Source organism: Camellia sinensis, chromosome 2 (assembly GCF_055761805.1).
Source record: "Camellia sinensis isolate YWXY chromosome 2, ASM5576180v1, whole genome shotgun sequence".
NCBI classification, from domain to species: Eukaryota; Viridiplantae; Streptophyta; class Magnoliopsida; order Ericales; family Theaceae; genus Camellia; species Camellia sinensis.
In genome coordinates this window covers 225,083,489-225,105,970 of record NC_138962.1, presented here as the reverse complement: position 1 = coordinate 225,105,970, position 22,482 = coordinate 225,083,489, and the positions used below count along the sequence as shown (strand labels likewise).

The 22,482-nt window shown below is 33.4% G+C and overlaps 2 protein-coding genes across 10 annotated transcripts; both read left to right on the top strand.

Moving 5' to 3' along the window:
- The first annotated feature begins 1,506 nt into the window (after positions 1-1,506).
- LOC114301910 (Protein with RING/U-box and TRAF-like domain) lies at positions 1,507-6,388 on the top strand. The gene is made up of 3 exons (XM_028246869.2): positions 1,507-1,992; positions 4,605-4,991; positions 5,789-6,388. The coding sequence occupies exons 1-3, from the start codon at positions 1,792-1,794 to the stop codon at positions 6,149-6,151; spliced, it is 951 nt and encodes a 316-aa protein (XP_028102670.1). The 5' UTR covers positions 1,507-1,791; the 3' UTR covers positions 6,152-6,388.
- A 2,671-nt stretch (positions 6,389-9,059) lies between these two features.
- On the top strand, positions 9,060-18,993 carry LOC114301908 (uncharacterized). Of its 9 annotated transcripts, none has more exons than XR_014362702.1 (7): positions 9,060-12,004; positions 12,747-13,393; positions 14,169-14,378; positions 15,010-15,224; positions 15,399-15,440; positions 15,836-15,906; positions 17,227-17,695. XR_014362702.1 is itself a non-coding variant. In XM_082917169.1 (6 exons), exons 1-5 carry the CDS (start codon positions 9,223-9,225, stop codon positions 15,436-15,438), a joined length of 3,894 nt encoding a protein of 1,297 aa, XP_082773295.1. In that variant the 5' UTR covers positions 9,060-9,222; the 3' UTR covers positions 15,439-15,470; positions 17,227-18,993. The 9 variants fall into 9 exon arrangements, 6 of the variants coding, with proteins under 6 accessions (XP_082773295.1, XP_082773298.1, XP_082773297.1 ...); XR_014362701.1 differs by having other exon boundaries at positions 15,399-15,470; positions 17,245-17,695; XR_014362700.1 differs by having other exon boundaries at positions 15,399-15,470.
- Positions 18,994-22,482: the final 3,489 nt, after the last annotated feature.

The window sequence follows — 22,482 nt, the reverse complement described above, 5'->3', positions numbered from 1 at the left end:
TGAAAGCAGTTCTCCAAATTTATTTGGCTGAGCTTTCAAATTTTGTTATCTAGAAAATTTTTAGAAACTAACTTGGTACAAAAAAAAAAATGGCAAAAAAAAAATCAAAATACTCATTATTTCATTTTTTTTTGTTTTCTTTGTTTTATGGGATGAAAAAAAAAAATTTGTTAAAAAATTTAAAAGATAAATTCTAAAAACTTAATCAAGTTATCATCCTATCGCATGATGTAATAGCCTTAATCGAGAAAACAAATTGTTTGGCACTCAATATAGACATTTGAAAGTGAAATAAGTCAAAAAGTAGATTCCACAAGAATTGTCTTATATATCTATTTCACATTTGATCAAAAATAAAAAATAAAAAATAAAAAAAGGATTGTTGTCTTTATATCTATGAAGACTATACAAAGTGAATTAAATATTATTGGAAATTATGAATACACTCAGAACAACATAAAATGGTGGGAGATATTACTCATAAAAAATAAAAAATAAAAAGTTGAAGAATCTTGCTTAAATTAATTCATTAGGATGTGGCTAAGAATAAAAAAATGTCAATACAATTTTAATATATTTTTATATAATTTATATATGTATATCAAGACTTATAATCAATCAATTGTTATTAGCCATGCTTAGACACCTACTCGAACTCAATATTTGTATCAAAATTTATGCATTACAATCTGTATATGCATACGTTATTATATTTATTAGCTTTCAAAGATATTTGCCAACAAATTTAATATAGTTGTATGTTTTTATTTATTTATTAGGGCCTTGTTTGAAGCTAAGTTATCTTTTGACTATTAAAGTAAAAAAATGCTAGACTTTGGCTAAGGTGTTTTTATCTGATAATTGTGAATTTTTTTAAAACAAAATTCATCTCTATTTCACAATCACAACTATTAAAAGATTCACATTTTTCAAAAAAATTTATATTTAGTGAATTTTTTAAAATTTTCATTAAACTTTTTTACTTTTCAAGTTGTTCTAAACTTGCCTAAACTTTTTCAATAACAATTTTTTTTTGTTTTTACATTTGCCAAAAGCATCTAATTCTTCTAGTGAAACAATTTTAATCGAAAAGAAAAAACAAAACATTACTAAAAAAAATTGCCGAATATAAACTAAACACACGTCATAAAAAATATATATAATTATTTTAAAATTTGTTAATAAATATACTAAGCTAGTAATTAATTAATATTGACCCATAGAAATTAGAATTACAATTAAGTGATGAAATATTGACCCATAGAAATTAGAATTACAATTAAGTGATGAACATAAAACAGCTAATAGCTTTATCAAAAAGTCTATTTTTTAACTTTTTAATAAAAAATATATAGAAAAGTAGAGAAAATAAATAAAAAAATAAAAAAAAAATATTGATAAATATCAATTAATATAATATAAATAAATATATGTATAAAAAAAAATATACTTTTTAATCCATGCCAAACAAGCAATAGCAAAATAAAAAAAATCCCAATAAAAAGTGAATCAATAATACCATTAATTTACCTAATCCAATCCGTCTACCTCTTTCTCTCTCTCTCTCTAAAAACCTTTCCCATTTCTTTTCTCTCTCTCATACAGCCCAAGAAAATGAAAGAAAATCAAAAACCCATCGAGAAAACCACTTCTCTCTGTGGGTTTTCTTTCTTCTTCCTTTCATTCTTCAAGAACCCTCAACACTGACTGATAATCACATCCAAAAAGAATCAAACCCATCTCAGAAAAACCCAGAATTTCGTGTTAATTCTCTGTTTGTAGATATATTTTATGAATATGGAATTGGATAGCATTGAATGCGTATCGGATGGTATGGATGAGGATGAGATCCATCACCATCGTCATCCTCAGTTTTCGTCCTCGAAGCCTCACAACAACGTTGTTTCTTCTGCGATTCATCCAACGACGAGTGTCCATGAGCTTCTCGAATGCCCAGTTTGTACCAATTCAATGTACCCTCCAATACACCAGGTTTGTTCTTTGTTCGATTTAGATTGTTGGGTTTGTTTTGCTTTTGTCTCAATCGTTTCACTAATTTATGTTTTGGGTTGTGCCTTTGTGTTTGTTTTGTTTCTTTTGATGTCTTTGGATTGTTGAATTTGATGTGGAAGATTGGATACTTGGGAACCACTCCGAAGATATATTCGATTCAAGCATGTGATTTGCTTGGTTGGGTTTCTATAATTCTATAATTTCTTGGGGTTTCTTGATTCTGTGTTCAAGCTAATTTGGTGCATTAGGGTTTCAAATTTGGTTGTAAATGCTGCAATTTATTTGAGAATTTGTTATGTATTTTGGCATGATGTTCTTCGTGGGATTTTTTTGGTGATTGATTGATGATGTAAGTGGGCTCTATTATGGGGATTGGGTTTTCCCAATTAATTCACAAATTTTCCAAATTTTGGGGGTATTTGGAGGTAAAGGATAATTATTGTGTAATTTTGGAATTGCTTAATTTGAATATAGGATGGGTGGAGATCTGTGTGGTTTCAAGAGTTTTTACTTGAAAGAAGGGTTTTGTGGTGCTCTTAATCCTATTCTCTTTGCTTATATACTAGCTTGGAGTTTGGTTTGAGTTTTGTCGCCAAATTATGATACTATCTTTATTAATGTATCTTGTATGATCAGGAAAACTGGCTTGGGGATATAGAATGGAGAATATGGAAGAACATATTCTATTGGAGAGAGACTATGGCTTCTAAAATTATGTGAATCACTTGTCGCTTAATAAGTATTTGATAGTTATCTGCTGTTCAACATTTTGTATGAGCAAGAAGGAACCAGTAATGCTTATAATTTAATTAATGTTTACTAGCCTTTGAATATAGGACTTATATTGTATCAAAGTATTTATTTGGAGATGTGTGTACACGTGCAAATGATTTCATAAACTGATGTTAACAACACTAGAAGAAAAATGGATTTAGTGAATGTCTGAGAAACTGCATGCCATTAGCTTCATGGATCTCAACTACAGCGGTTGGAATCAGATGTTCACAGTGCTGTCATGGCAAGGATTCTCTTTTTGTTTTCCTACCTCGTCACAAAATCTCATGACTGTTGACCAAGAAAGTTAATGTCAATTCAATTAATTGTTTGTATAATGTGTAGTTACGGCGACATAATATCTGGCATTAAAGAGTCAGTTTAAATGTCAACTGAATCATTTGCATTTATAGTTTTGTTTTATTTTATTTTAAATTGTATGAAGTGAAAGGGTTATTTCATGAATGAGAACAATAACTGCTTCATTGTTTGAATGTAAGAGAGTGTGAGTTGGCTATGTCTCTTGTAAGGGGATTTAACGGAAAAGGTTGAGCCAAGATGAGGGCGGTGATTTCTTCAATACATGGATGAATTAACGTCATTAAATGTGTGATCTTGGAAACAGAATGCTGGAACATAAACTCAAAATGAATTTTGAATGTGCATGTCATCTTAAGTTTTGTTTATGAGATAGCAAACTTGGAGTCGGTTAATACTTGTTAAGGCTTTCCTTAAGAAAAATGGTTTTTGAGGAGCTGATAGTAATGGGAGCTTTGGAGCAAGGATTTGAAAATGAAATGTTTTGGCAGCATATTAACATGTAGGACGGTTTTGGGGTTTCCTCTTTTGAAGCATTGTCGGGATAAATACCTTTAGAAAGTTATTTTACTTTGAATAAAGAATGTTCTTTGATATTGGAAGGTAACTCTTGTGCAACCCTTAGGATATCAATAGTCTGTTCTGCATGAGAAAGTTATGTTATCCAATCCCGGTGTTTGATCACGTTACGGTCATGCGCGTCATGTAAAGATGAATAAATTGTTGGCTGAACGGGACAAATACTTGTGGTTTTAGATCTGTTGACAATGACAACTGTGGTGCTGTTATAAATATTATCATAAAACTTGAGTTACATATGTAGACACTTCTACTATTACATATATGCATAGTTCTTCTAAATGTACGAAGTAGTAAGTACCTGTGTTGAACACTGATATTTGGGTAAGGGTTTGGGATATACTTATACGTGTTAGTCATTCACGTTTTTCCATACAACTAAAAAAATATTCCTGAACACATTAATTTACACCTCATAAAAAGCCAAAAGTCACCAAAAAAGCCAAACCCCAAACCACATCTTAATAATTCAAATTCATCATAAAATTGTGCATGTAACCCTCATATTATGTATAAAATACTCTTTGGCACCTTGTAACACAATTTTACCCTAGAAAAAAAAAAAAAGAAGAGAGAAAAGCATATTAAAAGAACCATGAATATTTTTCCTTGTCCTTGCGTCAATGGACATGGGAATTAGATGAATCAAATACTTGGACACATGCTTGCACTTGACATCCAACACTCGTAAACAAGTCCATGTAACATAGGTTGCATCCTAATGAGTGTGTTAAGTTGCATACACATGTAAATAATAATATCAAAAGTTCAACAGTAATAAGATGTGTCTACATGTATGTGTATATACGTATTTATTTTAGTTTTTTCGTTAGTATACTATTAAAATTTTTCAGGGTTGCATTTTTTTCCTTAAAAAGCGAATTGACTGGTATTTTAACAAGTCTTTTTGAATTTTGCAGTGTCACAATGGGCACACACTCTGTAGCACCTGTAAAGTAAGGGTACAGAACCGCTGTCCCACCTGTAGACAGGAGCTTGGTGATATAAGGTGTTTAGCATTGGAAAAGGTTGCTGAATCACTCGAACTGCCTTGCAAGTATTGCTCTCTTGGTTGCCCCGAGATATTCCCCTACTACAGCAAGCTCAAACACGAGGCCATTTGTAACTTTAGACCATACAATTGCCCCTATGCTGGATCAGAGTGCTCGGTTGTAGGTGATATTCCATACCTTGTTACCCATCTTCGAGATGATCACAAAGTAGACATGCACTCGGGATGCACATTTAACCATCGCTATGTAAAGTCTAATCCGCGTGAAGTAGAGAATGCCACATGGATGTTAACTGTAAGTATATTTCTTTATTCTGAAATAATCTTTAATGTATGGATATGTATATATATGTCTTGTTTAGAAATGATGTTTCTTGTGATGGATTGATGGTCCTCAATGAGCAAAATGCTAATCTTTTGGATTAATAGGCTCACTCTAAAGATGGGCCTCCTTTTCTTTTTGTTTTTTTGATACGGTTAGGTTTTTTAACAAATAATTCTTGAAAATTTTGGCCTATGCATTAAATAGATCATTTTTATTGCTTTACTGTTTCAAGTAATAATATCAATAGTAACACAGAACGATTTTTTTTTATTATTAATGATTATTAGGTAAAATTAACCACCTCATTAGAACTGCATGCATCAGGGGATGAGATTCCAAAAAGATAGGAACCTAGAAAATATGTCGAGCAATTTACCCCGGAAAATTATGCGTGATTCAGATTCAATTTTTGTATAGTGGGATCCACACTTGAAATAAATCTCAACCACACAATGTTTTCTGGGTAAATTTTTTGGGTTCCTAGCATTGCTGGACTAGAATAAGATTCACCATTATATATTGTTCTTGAGTTTTTACCATTGGTATCCCCTCTTCTTTTTTTTAATAATAATTTCAAGCCTTTTTTCATATCCCATCTTTATAAATATATATCAAAAAATGGAAAAATTATGTCGCCATGTTTATCTTGATCTATCTTTCTTTAAGTTGCTGGTAATTGCTGTTCTAGAGCACAAATCATTGAGCATTGATTGAACATCTTCAATTATAGTGTTCCCTAAATATTTGTTATCCGTTCCTTTTTTTAGGTTTTCAATTGTTTTGGTCAGTACTTCTGTCTCCATTTCGAAGCTTTTCAGCTTGGGATGGCTCCGGTTTACATGGCATTTCTACGATTCATGGGCGATGAGACAGACGCCCGAAACTACAGTTACAGCCTCGAGGTTGGAGGAAATGGACGGAAACTCATTTGGGAGGGTACCCCGCGAAGTATAAGGGACAGTCACAGGAAAGTGAGGGACAGCCATGACGGCCTCGTTATACAGCGCAATATGGCGCTTTTCTTCTCTGGTGGGGACAGGAAAGAACTGAAGCTGCGAGTTACGGGGCGGATATGGAAGGAGCAACAGAACCCAGATGGCGGGGCGTGCATACCCAACCTCTGTAGTTAAGGCTGGTCCTCTCTCTCTCTCTCTCTCTTGTGTGTGCTGAGTTTTCTGCTAATATTATTAGTTGATAGAGATGTTGAGAATTCTTGATATGTATGCATGAATACTAGCTGGAAGTTTCAGCTTTTCACACATTGTTTAATAATGGTTCTTTTGTTGTGGTTTTGTGGTCAGAACAGGCTTTGATTTCAAGCTATGCTCCTTGTATAATGCAATTGTAGAGAAGCTTGAATTGCTCAACTCATAAGAGTAAATCTAAGCGCACATATGATTTTCATAGAATGGGATACAGATGACATGCTAGGTCTCACATATGGTGGATCTCACATGTAGAGCCCACCTTTTGTCTCGTATTTGTATCTTATTCTGTGAAAATTTTCCGTGCCAATAACATAGAAGCCATTGATAATTAATGTAACATCTTTTCTTTTCTTTGTTTCTTTCTTTTTTTAGGACAAGCATTGACTTCATTTTATTTTATTTTTTGATTCAAACAAGTAATGACTTCATTGAGTACATTGTGCAATCTTATTTTGATTGGTTTTTGGCCTCTTGTTCTTAAGTTAATTGCCCATTTCATTACTTATCATGTAGATATGGCATTACTTTGTAAGATTTTACTGTGTCAAGCGAGGAAAATTATTCAATACTCTTAAAGTTTCACGGCACGTGATATTTTTGACTAATGAGACTGCACAAAAGAAGATAGATGAGGTTAACTTTATCTCAACTCTTTCCATTATTAGGTTTTTATTGGTTCGAGAGCACTATATTAATATGTTCAAATACTTTGAAAATATTGAATAATTACTCATCAAATAAGTAATAGTATTTATGAAGTTTCTAATGTTGTGTATTCTTCATTATTAGTTTTGGGTGAAAAATTGAAGGTCCATAAAATGTGAATCTAACTAGTTGGATTCTAATAATTCAAGAAAAGAATTATCATGTTCTCACAAAGTAAGTAGATGCAAGTTCAAGAAATATTCTTTTCATAGTGGAAGCGGTTTTTGTTTTATCGAAATTCTTTTTGCATTTTAACAAATTGATTAGTAGTTAAGTGACGAGTATGATTAATAATAATTAACAATATTAGATAGTATTAAACAATTAACAAGGAAAAGGAAATATTTTCTTTTGCTTTTTCTTTTTATCTTACAAATTTAAAATTTAAACAGAGAAGAAAAATCACGTTAAAAATATAATTAAAATTAAAGAATGATTTCATTTCAGGAAGTTCTATAAACATTGTGCAAATATTTCCCATGTCATTAGATTAACACACTACACGTGCATTATTTGACACCAAAGAGTGAGATTCACTGTATTTCATTAGTGAAATTTTTTTTGGAAAAATAACTGCACAGTAATGGGGTGTTTGTTTCAGCTTTTCAGAGTCAACTTATGGTTTTTAGCAGTGAAAAAGTTATTTTGGACTGTTTGGTTAAACTTATTTCAAACAGTTACTGATTCTAACAGCTTATTGTAACTCAAAAAAGCTGATTCTGAGAAGCTGCTCACCCATTGCTTCTGATTATCAGCTTCTGTTGTGGACATGTTAATTTATGGTTATACTCTTAATTTTTTTTATTTTTTATTTTTTTAAAAATAGAAAAAGACTCAAATGGACTATAGATTATTATTATTATTTTTTATGAGAAATGTAGACAAACAAAAAATAAAAATTAATTGAAAAAGCTATTTCACAGCTTATTTAACAAACACTACTCAGCAACTTAAATCTATAATCCAACAGCTACACCAAACAGATTAACTTCTTATTAAAGTCATAATCTATAATCTGTTAAGCTATAATCTATAACCTGTTTTAACAGCTACACCAAACGGGACCAATCTAGAGGAATTTTTTTTTTTGTAAATTAATGAAAAAATTTATACATTTTAATAATTAAAACACTATATATATTTTCATGATTTTGTATTTTTTTACTCATTACTGTGTAATTATTTCTCCATTTTTTTTTTCACTTAAAACTTAAAAATTACTAGATGACTTAAATATTTAAACAACAATAGCCATGAAAAGTGACAATTTAAGTTTTGGGAGACTTATTTATAAATCATTTTCAGACATTTATGCTAGGCTAAGTTTTGTGTAATTTCTTATAGAGTCTCAAGTCCTATTTAGATAGGAATGTATTCCACAAGATTCTATATAAACGTAACGTGACGTGACACTTATATAAACGTAACGTAACGTGACACTTATATAAACGTAACGTGTCACGTTACGTTTCGTAAACTTAATGAGTTTTTATTTTTTTAAATTGAATGTGAAAATGTTGTTGGTTTATGTTGGTGTCATATTACGTTTCATATAAATATGATCTATTGAATGTTGCCATAGATTATAGGTATCACGTTACGTTACGTTTATGTAGATATGATCTATGGTAACATTTAATTTTCTATATAGATTATAGGTGTCATGTTACGTTTATTTAGGTGTCACGTTATGTACATGTGTCACGTTACGTTTATGTAGGTGTCACGTTACGTTACGTTTATATAGATATGATCTATAGAAATATTCAATTTCCTATATATGGTTTTATTATTATTTATAATATTAACAACTAATATTGAGGGTAAATGTGTCAACAAACTTTCCACATGACTTATGGGAACATAAATTTTTTAGTAGGATCATATGTAGCATATAAATAATTTTTCCTTAAGTTTTGATTAAAATAATATTTGTTTTATTAAAAAGTAACTAAAAAAAAAATTAAAAACCTTATATATAAAAAAGTTTTATTTCTAACAATTACTAAATACATTATTATTTTTTAATTCCAAAAAATTTAAAATTAAAAAAAAAAAAAAAAACAAAACAAAATTTCCAAACCCCATCTAAAAAGTTTCTCTTATTTTCTATCCTACCAACCAATCACGCCATGAACTCCCTCTCATTACCGAAACGCCGTCCTCCTATAGCAGCAAGACACCTCAAACACTGATAAATTGCCACATAATACACACAAACCGAAAAGGCTTTATCAAAGGTTTTAGCGTTCTCTCTCTCTCTCTCTATGTGACCTCCCTCTTCGTCCATGGAGGCTCTCAATCCCACAATACCAAGCAAACCTCAATTCTTCTCTTCCCTTTCGATTTTCTCTCCCAAATATTCTCTGAGAACATGGAAAAAGAAAAACCTTTACAGGTTCAATATACCCAACTCCAAAATTCCTCTGTACCCACCATTTTCCGCCTCAAAACTTCGAATTTCAGCCCATTTCGGCCGACCCACGAATCGCCGAAACTCGCTGAGAAAAAAGCTCATTGAAGAACAACAACAACAGGTGCGTCATCGTTCTCAAAACCCAGTTCTTGATTATGATAATAGTGAGATTTATTATTCGAATTTGGGTAATGATAGTGTAGAAAAAAGTAAGTTTAGTTCTAATTATGGGGTTAGTGAAGGTAGTGTTGATTCTGATAGTATAGAGGAATTGAAATCAAAAGGTTTGGGTGAATCTGTATTGTGGAATAAATTGGAGAGTTGGGTTGATCAGTATAAGAATGATTCAGAGTTTTGGGGAATTGGGTTTAATCCTATATTCACTGTGTTTCAAGATTCAGGTGGGAATGTTGAGAGGGTGGTTGTTAATGAAGATGAAATCTTGCGAAGAAGCGGAATTGAGATGGAGATGTATAAGAAAAGTGAAATTGAGGACTTGACAGAAGTGAATTCAAAGATTTCTCATGCTAAATTTCTGGCTCGAGAGATGGAGAATGGGAATTGTGTGTTTTCCAAGAGTAGTTCGGTAGCTAAGTTCATAGTTTCGGGCAAGCATAGGGGTTTTGATAATGCAATTTGGGGTCTTGCTCTTCGACCCGGATTGTCTTTGAAGCTCCCAAGAATTGGGATCATGGTGTTGTGTGGTTTGTTTGTGTTCTGGGCGATGAAGGCAATTTTCAGTGGTGGGAAAGAGAAAGTGGAATACACGAGGTTGGAGAAGGAAATTATGAGGAGAAAGATGAAAGCAAGAAAGGAGAAAGAGAAGTTGGTGACGGGTAGCGTGGAAGTTATTCAGGATCCAATGGAGCCACAGATTGAAAGGCCAAGGCTTAATGAGCAGGATCTTATGAATAGCATTACGAAAGTGAAAGCATCAAGTAATAATACACTGGCACTACATGAATCTTCTAGTGATCGGGCGGTGTCTAAGGATTTAGATAGTAAAATTCAGGAAATTAGAGCAATGGCAAGGCAAGCACGAGAGATTGAGAGAAGAGATCCTTCACCAAGTGATACTGATGGAGGAGATGATTTAACTGTGAATGAGCTGACTGATGAAAAGGAAGTGGTTAAACAGCATGGAGTAGTCGTGATTCTCCCAAATGATCTTTCTATTGAATATTCAGGTCAAATGAGAGGCGTTAATGGAACCTCAACGCCCATGTCTTTCAATGATGTGGAAAACAATGATACTGAATTCAGTGAGGAAGTTTTGGTAGAGAACATTGACACACAAACATCTAGTACTTCAAGCATGAAAGTTTCCAATGATGGTGAAAGCACTACACGTGAAGGAGTTGTGAGTCTCCCAAATGGTCTTTCTAATGAAGATTCAGACCAAGTAGAAGGTGATGATGGAACCTTAACGCCCAAGTTCAATGATCTGAAAAACAATGATGCTAGATTTGGTGAGGAAGTTTTGCTGGAGAACAGTGGTACGCAAACGGCTAGTACTTCAATCATGAAAGTTTCCAATGATGGTGAAAGCACAATACAAGATGTGATCAATAGAGAAAGTGCTGTAAACATATCAGACACAACTAATGTGAGCCAATCCTCTAACACATTTGAAAGTCACTCAAGAAAACTAAAGAGAAGTTTCGGAACAAAACCAAGGGTTATACGCTCAGTTAAGGAAGCTAGGGAATTCCTCTCTCAAAAACGTAACAAACAAGAGCCTAATCAAGAATATCAAGAGAAAACCGTGCCAGAAGGTGCTGCAATTTTAAGTATTGAAAGGGAAAAAGATACCAATAGCAATGCGAGGAAGGGAATAGATAAGGACAATGAAGTGTCTGGCACGACCATTTTAGATGGGACGTCAGATTTTGCACCTGCAATAAATGCTGGTAAAGATTCTGCCCTGAAGAGAAAGGAATCTGTTCCGGCTGAAAAAAGTGGTCCTCAAGCTGCTGATGAAGGATGCAAGGAGATAGGGCCGTCTGTTTTAGCGTTATCAAGGGAAAGAGAAATGGATAGTAACACAAGCCTGGGATTGGACAAGGACAACAAAATCTTCCAATCAACCATTTTACGTGGACCGTCAAATTCTGCATCTGCTGCAAGTGCTTTTGGAGATTCTACTCGAAAAATAATGGATGGTGATCCTGAAGATGTTGAGGGAGGATATCAAGTGGACGATCTACAAAAGCCACCAACTTCCTCAGTTAATGAAAGTAACAGCAGAAGTTCAGAGAAAATATCATCAGTGAATAAGGAGAGCTGGATGGAGAAAATTTTTCACCAATTGGAGCCTGTAGTGAAGAAGATTGAAGGTGGATTTAGAGATAATTACATGGTTGCGAGGGAAAAAGTTAAACAAGAGTTGGATACAAATTTCGAGATGATACAGTCCAAATTTGATGAAGATGACGCTGAACTTGACTGGATGAAAGATGATAGGCTTAGAGAAATTGTATTTCAAGTCCGAGAAAATGAGTTAGCGGGGCGTGATCCATTTTACCTGATGGATGATGAAGATAAACTCGGGTTCTTCAAGGGCCTTGAGAGAAAAGTTGAGAAAGAGAATGAAAAACTATCCAGTTTGCATGAATATCTCCATTCAAACATTGAAAACCTTGACTATGGTGCAGGTAATTAATTTTTCTTATGTTTTCTTTTGGTTAACTATTTATCTCCTGAAACAGTGGAAAAAATTCGAAAATTGAATTTTATAAAAATGTTAACGGCCATGTATATAGTTGCCACCACTATACTGATATTTCTCTGGTTTAACCACATCTGGTCTATTACATTTTCCCATGTTTTAATTATCATTTTCTTTGAAAAACCACAAAACTAGATTTTCTCAAATGATATTTATAAAAAATTACTGTTCAGTTAACCATTAGGTTCACATTATTAATTGGGTAAATTTTACTTTTCACCCTCACTTTTTTCTGAATTTCATTTTGGGCCTTCACTTTCTAATTGTAACAATTAAGTCCTCAAAGTTCAACTTGTGTTTCAATTTGGTCCATATGTTACCCAGCCATTTAAAATTTGCATGAAAGTTGAAACATGAGGAACTAAAATGAAATTTAAGTGAAAGTAGGAGGGTGAAAAGTGTAATTTTCCATATATATAAAATAAAAAAATAAAAAACTCTCTAATGTCCCTAAAACGTGCTCATACTATCACTTTTTGTCCAAAATTTTAATAATAACAGATAAGATGACTACATTAAAACACAAGTTGAAGTATGAGGACTTAATCGTTGCAATTAGAAGATGAGAGACTAAAGTGAAATTCTGGTAGAAGTTGGAGGGTGAATAGTGTAAGTTACCCTTTTTAATTTTAAAAACCATGGTCTAATTGAGTTTTTATTGCCTGTAGATGGTATTAGCATGTACGATCCACCGGAAAAAATTATACCCCGCTGGAAAGGTCCCCCACTCGATAGAAAACCCGAGTTTCTCAATAACTTTGCTGAACAAAGGGCAACACTTAGTGCTAGAAATTTTAGTAATTCAGACATTGAGAGGAAGGATGGGCAGAACTTCCCTCAGAAATCTAAAGAACCTCCAGCCAATGAAAATGTTCAGCTGACCTCAGCAGTAAATAATCAGAATACAAAAATTCTTGAAGGGAATTCAAGGAGTCCCAAGACAGTTATAGAAGGCAGCGATGGTTCTGTTAGAGCCGGCAAAAAATCAGGAAAAGAGTACTGGCAGCACACTAAGAAATGGTCTCGTGGGTTTTTGGAATCTTATAATGCAGAGGCGGACCCAGAAACAAAAGCTATCATGAAGGATATTGGGAAGGATTTGGATCGATGGATCACTGAGAAGGAAATAGAGGAAGCAGCTGATCTGATGGATAAAATATCTGAGAGAGGACGGAAATTCATTGACAAGAAACTTAACAAGGTCAAAAGAGAAATGGAACTGTTTGGACCACAAGCTGTCATGAGCAAATACCAGGAATTTGCTGAAGAGAAGGAAGAAGATTATTTGTGGTGGCTAGATCTTCCCTTTGTACTGGTAAATTTGTATCTTGTCTTCTCTACTATGTTAATCCAATTCTTCCTATAAGCTAATGCTAGATAGTCCCATGTGCTTTAAGCTGCATCCTTTGGCTCTACCTTTTGGCCATGTTTGTTTGGGCGGACTGAATTAGTATTCCTATGACTAATAGTCCTAGGACTACCAATCCGTTGGATTATGTATCCTATCTTAACTAATAGTCAAGTTTAAAATAATTAATCCGTACTTCAATTGTTTAACCAAACATCGGATTAATAATTTTATTGGACTATTAGTCCAATCCCAAGCTCATGTCCACCCAAACAAACATGACCTTTATGTTCATATTTCTTTGATAATATTTTGTTGGTACTGGTCCTCTTCATATAGAACTTTTTTTTTTTCTCCAATGATAGTAGGAACACAAGAATCAAATACATAACAGGAATCGGTAAACATATGGGTAGACAAGATTTTACAATATTTATTGGTGGGGGCCCACTTCTCAAAAATCCTATCCATCCATCTATTTTCTGTGTTTGATTCTGTGTTCCTGGACTTATTGAACTGTTTTTATGGAAAAATTGGTGTGTCTGTTTACACCAAATTTATATACACTCATGTTTTGATTTGCTTTTTTTTTTTTTAAATGTATTGTATATCTGTTGAAAATATTAGTGAATGCGATTGTCATATTTTTAGTATGGGTTCTGTAACTTGGCCATTAATGATATGTTTTCCATTTATACAAAGAATGCTGAGTTATTCATTTCTCTATTTTTACATTTTCCAGTGTATCGAATTATACACACATGAAAATGGGGAACAAAAAGTAGGATTTTATTCATTAGAGATGGCAGAAGATCTTGAATTGGATCCAAAGCAGTATCATGTGATTGCTTTTGAGGACCCTGGTGATTGCAAGAACCTTTGCTATATTATGCAGGCTCATATGGAGATGATTGGAAATAGCAATGCATTTGTTGTTGCGCGACCACCTAAGGTAATAAGTTGTTTCTCTCTAATGCTATTTTCACATACTTCGTGTTTTGAGTAGTTGTAAGAACAAGATTTCTAAGGCAAAAAATGGCCAGATTTTTTATCAAATAATAAGTATTTGTCTCTGTAACTCTTCCAATAATTTTGTGGCTGTCCTACTTATCAAAAAAAAAAAATAATAATAATTTTGTGGCTGTCCAAAAGTACATTTTTTTTTTGGTCATTTGTTCTTTTTCCTTTTACCTTAATAGTTTCGTGCACTTATGATATCAAGGTGGTGCTTGGTTCACTGGAATGAAGATAGAATGGAATGGACTAGTCATTCTTAGCCTTTTTATGGAATGATCCTTTCAATGGTGAATGATGATTGCATTTGTAGTGTGTTTTCTATCATATTTTTAGTGAACCCAACACGAGAATGGACATCCTAATAAAATGATCATTTCATTCCAGTGAATTAAGTTAAATACTACCTAAGGACTATTGTTATTGCTTTCTGTTGGGTCACCCCAAGGTCAAACTGCTGTCTTTGGTGTGTTGGATTTCTTTTTTCTTTTGCATATATATATAGATAGTTGAAATCTGCAAATATCTTTCTTCTTGAGATCTCTCTTTTGAACTCTTGCTCTCTGTAGGATGCTTTTCGGGAAGCCAAAGCAAATGGACTTAGTGTGACAGTCATCAGGAAAGGAGTGCTGCAGTTGAATGTGGACCAAACACTGGAAGAAGTTGAGGAACAGATTACTGAGATTGGGACAAAGATATACCATGATAAAATCATGCGTGAACAGTCTGTGGATATAAGTGCATTAACGAAAGGTGTATTTGGTGCCATGAAACCCAGTAAAAGGTATCTTTTGAACTGTGACTAAGATCTGCAAAATTCAGCCATGGAAAATGTTGTTGGTACTCAATATTTTTCTTACACTGATGAAAAGAACAAATGTTTATGAAGTATTCTATATGCTAGCTGGATTGTTGTGGCAAAGTAAACACCTTTTGTTTTATCATTTTTGTTTTTCAGGAGAAGGTCAAGGCGGAAACTGAAAAAGCATACGAAGTAAAGGTTAGAGTCATTAATTAACTTCTATCACAGGTATCCTTCCTTATAAACTCTAAATATTCAGGAGGACCTTGCACTTCTTTTTGGTTGAGTGCCTGTATATATACTTCTTTAGAATAGGAGCGTGGTACATATTTGAGTTGAGTTGAGTTGAGTTGAGTTGGTTTATGGGTAATTAAGCCATTGTTGGCCCCGTTTGGTGCAGTCTAATGGAGTTGCTTATAGTAGCTGCTGCTTCTTTTTTTTTTTCTCTCTTTTTTTGAGAGGCTATGCCTGAGTTTTTGGTGCAACTTTTAGTTATAGCTTATGAGGTAAAAATAGCTTAAATAAGTTAGAAAAAACTGATTATCTAAAAGATGGGGGAGAGATGTTTATGTTTTTTTATCATCAACATTCAGCTCAAGAAAAGCTTCACCAAAGAGGCTCAGTATCGTGAATGACTGGAATGGATATCTCTACATTGTAAATGGTAACAATAATCAGATTATTCATCGTTTAAGCAACCGTGTATGTATCCTATCCAAGTCATGAACTGCGCTGAATAGTATGTGTTTGGTAACGTTTACGTTTTCAGTTTATATTTACCAAAATTTTATAAACTGATTTTTGTTTATTTTTAGAAAAACATTAACTACAAACGCGTTTGGTAATTGACAAAATGTTTAAAAATTTTTAAAAATATAAAAAAGAGTGAGAAATGGCAAGTGGTGACAAGTGGCGGCGGCAGACGGTGGTGGAAAGTGGTGACGGTGGGTGGGTGGGTGACGATGGCGGGTGGTGGGTAGTAGCGAGTGGGTGGTGGTGGTGGTGGTAGCGGGTGGTGGATGGTGGTGGCAGATGGGTGGTGGTGGGTAGTGACGGGTGGGTGGTGGTGGTAGGTAGGTGGCGGGTGGGTTAGTGACGGTGGCGGGTGGTAGCGAGTGGGTGGTGGCGGGTGGCGGATGGCGGGTGGGTGGTGGATGGTGATGGTGGGTGGGTGGGTGACGGTGGCGGGTGATGGGTGGTAGCGAGTGGGTGGTGGTGGTGGTGGCAGGTGGTGGGTGGTGGTGGCAGGTGGGTGGCGGATGGCGGGTGGTGGTGGGTGGTGGTGGTGGTAGGTGAGTGGGTGACGGTGGCGGGTGGTAGGTGGTAGCGAGTGGGTGGTGGGTGGTGATAGTAGGTGGGTGACGGGTGGGTGGTGGTGGTGGTGGGTGGTGGGTGGTGGGTGGTGGTGGCAAGTGGATGGCAGGTGGGTGGTCGGTGGTGGTAGGTGGGTGGTGGGTGGTGAGGGGTGGTGGCAAGTAGGTGACGGGTAGTGGAGGAGAGTAGTGGAGGAGAGGCGAGGGGTGGGTGGTGGCGGCGAGTGGGTGGGTGGTGGGTGGTGGCGGCGGAAGACGGTAGTAGAAAATGATGGCGGGTGGTAGCTAGTGTTGGGTGGTAAAAAAAAAAAAACTCAAAACTCAAAACGAAAACACATTTTTTGTGTTTTCATTTTTTGGCCAAATTTATAAGATGAGACCACTGATTTATAAATCAAAATTTTTACCAAACAAGTTTTTATTCGAGTTTTTAAAATTTTTGTAAATATAAACAGAAAATTGAAAACGTAAATGTTACAAAACGGCATCTAAAAGAATGATTTGTGTAGTATACACAATATAGTTGAAATATAGGGCTCTGATTGATTGATTTAGCTGACATATTGATGAAAGGATCCTCAAGCATCAAAGGATAAGTCACGAAACAAATGTCTATATTGTTTCAACTATTATTTATTTAAAATTATAATCATATATTTTTCGGGAACTAGAGCCAGTTCTCCCTACAGGTGATGCTTGCTTCCCATACTCCAGACAAGAAGGAACAAAAGCTAGTCATCCAAAGATCTTCATAGAAAACCTTGACGGACTCCCTGTTTGCACTTCTAAGTTGAAGTCGAGCACGTTTTCTTGATCTCATGGCAGGATGCAGAGGTGGCAGTCCCGACTCTTGAGCCAAACCATCATCCAAGCTCTCTTCAGCTCTAGCCTGTTCTGTTATTTCTGGTACCGGGTTCTGCCAATACCGTGCATACGATGTTGATCAAACTAAATCATGTGGATCTCTAAGCTCGACATTGGAACATCTTCTGTAATTTCAAAATATTTTCAGTCTCTGTACCAATCCCTACTGCCCTTAAAAAATTTATTTCTGCTCGTTCTCTCCCATGTATGGATGCTAAGAGGCGGGTTTTGATTAATGGGTTGATCAAACCATAAATTTTATTGCATAGCTCAAAATCGCCTCTCTCCAGTGATCTCCTTCCACCCATGACTAACCATTGATTTGCAGCTTGTGGCCTGTGGTAGAACCTGTATCTGCCCCTGTAGATGAAGCAAATTTGGAGATGAGCATAGCAATCTGGAAAATACTTCTATACTCCCTAAATTTTGTTGCCAATTTTTAAGGGGTGTTTGTGTAATTAATCCTAACATGAATTTTCCGATCTAGAGTATGGAATTTGAGTGGAAGACACACTCTCTCTCCCCCCCCTCTCTCTCTCATGAACTATATTTTAGGGGGTGCTTGGTTCAAAAGTCCAAATTCAATTTATTTTTTATTTTTTGTTTAAAGGTCCAGGCGCAAAGTTATTATTGTGTCCATAAGGACAGACTGATGCACAATGACCAAAGTACCTTTATATATATATATATATATGGTATCCACGGTGAAACACAAAACAAAGCTTTCTCTCTCTCTCCTCTCGTGTCTCTGTTTTACGGCCCCGTCGTCGTCATCGTTGCCGTCATGATCTTCATCTCGTACCAAATGTTCTCTCTCTCTCTCTCCCACATTGTGTTTCTCTCTCTTTTTTTCTCTCTCTCGAGTTCATGACTAATGATTGGTGTTGGCGGAGAGCGGTGAAGCCGAGCTGGGTGAGTCATACTCCGTCGTGCGCTACTGCTGAAGAAGTCAATCATAAGGGAAGTGATACTCTTAGATCTTGGCATAGTGATAGTGATCCCGGTGTGCACCGTCATCGGAATCGTGTTCTCCTTATTCTAGTCGGTGCTCGTCTCCAAAGTCAAGCTCTTCCTGGAAAAACTCTCTTTGGCGGCCGCAACGGTGAATAACAAGAACGAAGGCTCCACCGAGTCGTTGATTAAGAAAGAGAAACTTCTCAATGACCACAACATCGTTCAGAAATGTGCTGAAATTCATAACATTATCTCTGAAGATAAGGTTTCTTACTTAACTTTGAGTAGGTCTTGTGAATTTGGTTGTCTCTAGTTGTTGTATGGTGATTTTGGTGATTTGCTTTCTCACACAATTTTCATTTTTTCTGCATAAAATATTTCGTCTGCAAGGAAGTTGGGGGAATAGATGTAGTTGCTTTCATAGTTGGAGTTGCCGGTGGTTTCTAGATCTGGATTTGGCTTCTTTTTCTTCTTTGATCTGTTTACATCTTTTTTTGTTTTTTGTTTTTTGGTTATCCGTTCAGGTCTGGTGTTGAGTTGAGCCCTGCACAGTTAATGTAGATGAGTTGTTTTTTGTAATAGTTTCAACAGATAGGAATTGATTGCGATTTTGTTCTGTAGTTTGTTGTTGCAACTAAAAATTATATAGATAAAACATACACAACATGTTCTCTCTTTCACGAACTTTTTTACAGTCGGCAGTTTTGACCAAGATCAGTTCAAAAACATGTTTCTGGTAGAAGGTATGGTAGACCAATTGAACAGATACAATATTTTGGGATAAAAAATTAAACAAATAATTATTTTGAAAAGAAATTCAACAAAAAAAATTTGAATAGATAAAAAAATTAACATATAAAAAATTTGAACAGATAGATTAGGTTTTTGTATTTTTTTTAAATAGATAGAGTGAAATTCACATATTTTAAACAAGTAGAGAAAAACTCACAGAAAAATTGAACAGATAGGAAAAAAAATTCAACAGATATATATAAATTTGTACAGATAGGGAAAAAGTTAAATATATAGAAAATAATTTGAACATATAGATATAAATTTGAATAAATAGTTAAAAAAAGTCAACAGATAAATTAGGAGGTAAAATTTGAATCAAAATGTTCTTTAAAACTAACAAAAACCCACCAAATTGTTTCACAAATGGTGGATCTTTCACAAATAAAAAACATTTACTGGATCTAACGCCTTATACCCTCCTTAAATTGGATTTATCACCAATTTACTCTATTTTAGGGAAAATAAGAAATAAGTTTTTCAGGGCTTTATCTCACTTTGTTTGGTTTTAGCTTTCAGAATTCAATTTTTAGAAAATTCTACATTTTCATTTTCCTTATTTTTTTTTGTTATCATGGAATTTTTTTAACCTCCGGTGAGGTTTTTGACAAATACAGGGATCTCTCTTGTAGTTTCAATAATTACAGTAACCTCATTTAATTTATCTAACATTTTTTAGATTCTCCCGTTTTTTTACTTTCGTTTACTTGATTTACAAAACCTGCTGATGTCATCAAAGTCACACACTAAAATGCCCATAACGCCCTCAAATGTCCTCAACCTATCTATATATACCAATACCAAATGTTGGTCAGTAACAGTGCCTTTTTGTATGTGTATGTGTATGTGAAGAGGGGCAATTGCAACCTTTTATTTAAAAACACAACAACAGGTAGGTTGTCCACAACTATTAAAATTTATTCTTATTTATTTATTTTATAATATTACTCTAATCAAAATTTCAGTTTACAGTGAGGTAGCATAAACAATTAATTAGCCAAACAATAACAAAGAAACATATTTGGTTCTCTTTTAGAATTACAATTCCAATTATAATTTTTCAAAAATCTTTTCAAAACTTATAACCAAACATACAATTCAAAGCAACTCAAAACTCAATTCAAAACCCAAAGCCAAATTTTTTGTCAAAACTCTATTTTAAAAGAAAATATTATTTTATTTTATATTTTAAAATTATTTTTAGAATCATGATTTGAGTGTGGAGTCGTATTTTAAGTTTTGAGTTTCGAATTGAGTTTTGAAAAGAGAAAATTTGTTTGGTTATAAGTATCGAAAAGAGTTGAGTTGTATTTTGAAATTTGTTGGATTTATTTTTTGGGTAAATATTTTATATTTTAAATATTTATTTATTTGAATTTTTTTGGATTTATTTTTTTAGGGTAAATATTTTATATTCTAAATATTTATTTATTTATTTTAATGTGCACTATGTTTCATACATTTATGCGCTGTATTTTTAAAAATATTTTTTAAATATTAAAAAATTTAAAATTAATTTTTTTATTTTAAATATATATATTTTTATTTTAAATATTTTATTTTATTTTATAAATATATTTTTAAATATTTTAATTTTTTTATTATGTGTTTGGTTACAATTTGAGTGTAGAGTTTTGAAAGTAATGTGAAGTTTCGAGTTATGTGTTTGGTTATAAGGTTTAAAAATAATTTTTGAATTCAATTTTGAGTTATGTGTTTGGTTACGATTTAAGTGTAGAGTTGTGTTTTGAGTTTAAAATATTAAAATTAAAAAAATCAAAATATTTAAATAAAAATTATATATTTAAAATGAAAAATAAAATTTATTAAACGTTTTTTAATATTTTAAAAAAATAAATCAAAAAAAAAAAAACCATATGTTTTGTTTGATCAGCTGGTAGGTCGTGTCTAAATTGATTATGGTATGACGTTAACAGAGGGGACAAGGGTAGTATCGTCTTTTTGTGCTCATTTGTTATATGCAACTAACATTGTTTGTTCCAATTTGACGGAATGAGAGAACTTGGAGAATGTCGGGTAAAGTAAAGGAGGTTACTGTAATTATTGAAACCACATGTGAGGTCCCTGTATTTGTCAGAAACCTCAGGAGAGGTGAGTGTAATTTACCCATATTTTAAGCAATTTTTTAATTTTTAGACACACTTAAAAAATATAATATTTGTGAAAAAAAAATCTTTAGAAAATTCACTAAATACCAACCAAAAAAAAAAAAAAAAACGAAAATTCAATACATTTTTCTTATTTTTGTGTATTTATTAATTTTAATTTTTTTTTTCACAAATATCTTACTATTCAGATATATCTACGGAATGTGTATCTAAAAAATAAAAAAATAAAAAAATTGTTTAAAATTTTAAAAATATTCACTAAAAACAAAAAATATGAAATACAAAAAACTCAATTTTCAAAAAATTAAATTAAAAAAATTAAAACCAAAAACACTAATAAATTTTAAAAATAACCAATGACTTAAACATATTACAACTGAGCTACAACACAAGAAAGAAACCTCAACTTTACTTGGATTTCAAAATTTAAATACGGTAATGATAAAGATCTCCACAAAACAGAATCCAGTGTACTGCCGTGCGTGAAGCACAATAGTGATTGTTGTGCGGCCCGTAGAACCCATTTCGGGTCGTATTTTGATGATCCGAACTGTTAAAAATTTAGAAAATATCGAGAATAATATATCTGTAAAAAAATCAAGTTGATCAAATATCAATAACTTATTCATCAAATAACATTTGTATTTAGTTTGATACATATATATTCATTTTTTTTTAATATAAAGATGTTATTTGATGAACAAGTTATTGATATCCGATTAATATGATTTTTTACAAGTATATTGTTCTCGATATTTTCTAAATTTTCAACGGTTCAAATTATTAAAATATGATCTGAAATGAGTTTCACACGCCACACAACAGTTATTGCTGTGCTTCACGCACAGCAGTGACACTGCTCTCACAAAACATAACCCTCACAACTCCCAAAATGATCTAAATCATTCATGTCACTGTCAGACACAATCTCCAAAAAAATTCAAACACACCAACGGTCAATACATTAGTGGGGGTCATGGGGGTTCTCCTTTGTAGAGATCCCAAATATTTTCCATTTAATATAATGCTTTCAGTCTTTAACTCTAATGTAGTGTATGGTTTTTAAATATATATTTTAGTATAAATGGATAGTTTGGTTTTTAGGATTTATTTTTTAGAAAATTAAATTTTTTTATTTTTCGTATTTTTTTGTTTTCACTGAATTTTTAAAATATTTTAAGCAATTTT

What these genes read in the sequence shown, in the direction of transcription:
- LOC114301910 (XM_028246869.2), top strand. Translation starts at nt 1,792, where the DNA reads ATGAATATGGAATTGGATAGCATTGAATGCGTATCGGATGGTATGGAT. An exon ending in TGTACCCTCCAATACACCAG is followed by an intron (nt 1,993 to 4,604) that starts GTTTGTTCTTTG and finishes TGAATTTTGCAG; the next exon opens with TGTCACAATGGGCACACACT. An exon ending in ATGCCACATGGATGTTAACT is followed by an intron (nt 4,992 to 5,788) that starts GTAAGTATATTT and finishes TCCTTTTTTTAG; the next exon opens with GTTTTCAATTGTTTTGGTCA.
- LOC114301908 (XM_082917169.1), top strand. Translation starts at nt 9,223, where the DNA reads ATGGAGGCTCTCAATCCCACAATACCAAGCAAACCTCAATTCTTCTCT. An exon ending in AAACCTTGACTATGGTGCAG is followed by an intron (nt 12,005 to 12,746) that starts GTAATTAATTTT and finishes TATTGCCTGTAG; the next exon opens with ATGGTATTAGCATGTACGAT. An exon ending in TAGATCTTCCCTTTGTACTG is followed by an intron (nt 13,394 to 14,168) that starts GTAAATTTGTAT and finishes TACATTTTCCAG; the next exon opens with TGTATCGAATTATACACACA.